General features: G+C 43.4%; 1 protein-coding gene and 1 long non-coding RNA gene across 2 annotated transcripts in view; one reads left to right on the top strand and one right to left on the bottom strand.

The window, feature by feature from the left end:
• LOC116688086 (uncharacterized) overlaps positions 1-555 on the bottom strand; it is a 13,388-nt gene that overhangs the window by 602 nt on the left and 12,231 nt on the right. The gene's annotated exons all lie outside the window — the stretch shown is intronic.
• The window catches only part of LOC116688077 (high choriolytic enzyme 1), a 9,900-nt gene that overhangs the window by 8,493 nt on the left and 852 nt on the right, over positions 1-555 (top strand). Inside the window, exon 8 of the mRNA XM_032513879.1 lies at positions 1-4. This exon is cut by the window's left edge and continues 84 nt beyond it. Within this exon, the coding sequence (XP_032369770.1) occupies positions 1-4 (4 nt within the window). The remainder of the gene's footprint in view (positions 5-555) is intronic.

The following is a 555-nucleotide window of genomic DNA, read 5'->3' as shown; positions in this document are numbered from 1 at the left end:
GAGTGTTTTTGAATGGATTGCCACTGTGGAAAAAGTACTTAGATCTTTTACTTAAGTAAGCCTAAAAGAAGGGTTTTAAAACACTGTAACAAGTAAAAAAATCAAATCAGTTCATTTGAAAATCAGCAGCTTTAGCATTTAGCTTAGCGTAGCGCTATAGCCACCATGAACAACACTGGCTGTTACGGTTTGCTGCTTTCTGTTGGTTGTTGGGGCTTGTTCCCCAGTGCAGCTCTAGCTTTAGTGACGCCCCCGAGGCAGGTTCCCCGTTTTAAGGTTACAAAGACAAAAACATCACCTGTTTTGGAGGTATTTACCCTTCTGAGCTGATGTGTCGCTGGATTTTGTCTCAGAAATCTGGTCACCTTATGTTGGAGGGAACGCACCCATTGGTGGTTGACAATGTTCACATGATTTAACTTTACTACCAAGGCTTAAAACGTACGGTAATTTCAAAACAGGTTTGATTTTGACTGAACGTCAAGAGGGTGGCTGGCATCTCCCTTAGAGATAGGGAGGGAAGCTCAGTCATCCGAGAGGAGCTCGGAGTAGAGC

This window comes from Etheostoma spectabile, chromosome 1, assembly GCF_008692095.1.
Source record: "Etheostoma spectabile isolate EspeVRDwgs_2016 chromosome 1, UIUC_Espe_1.0, whole genome shotgun sequence".
Classification (NCBI taxonomy): domain Eukaryota; kingdom Metazoa; phylum Chordata; class Actinopteri; order Perciformes; family Percidae; genus Etheostoma; species Etheostoma spectabile.
This window is presented reverse-complemented; position numbering and strand designations above follow the sequence as displayed.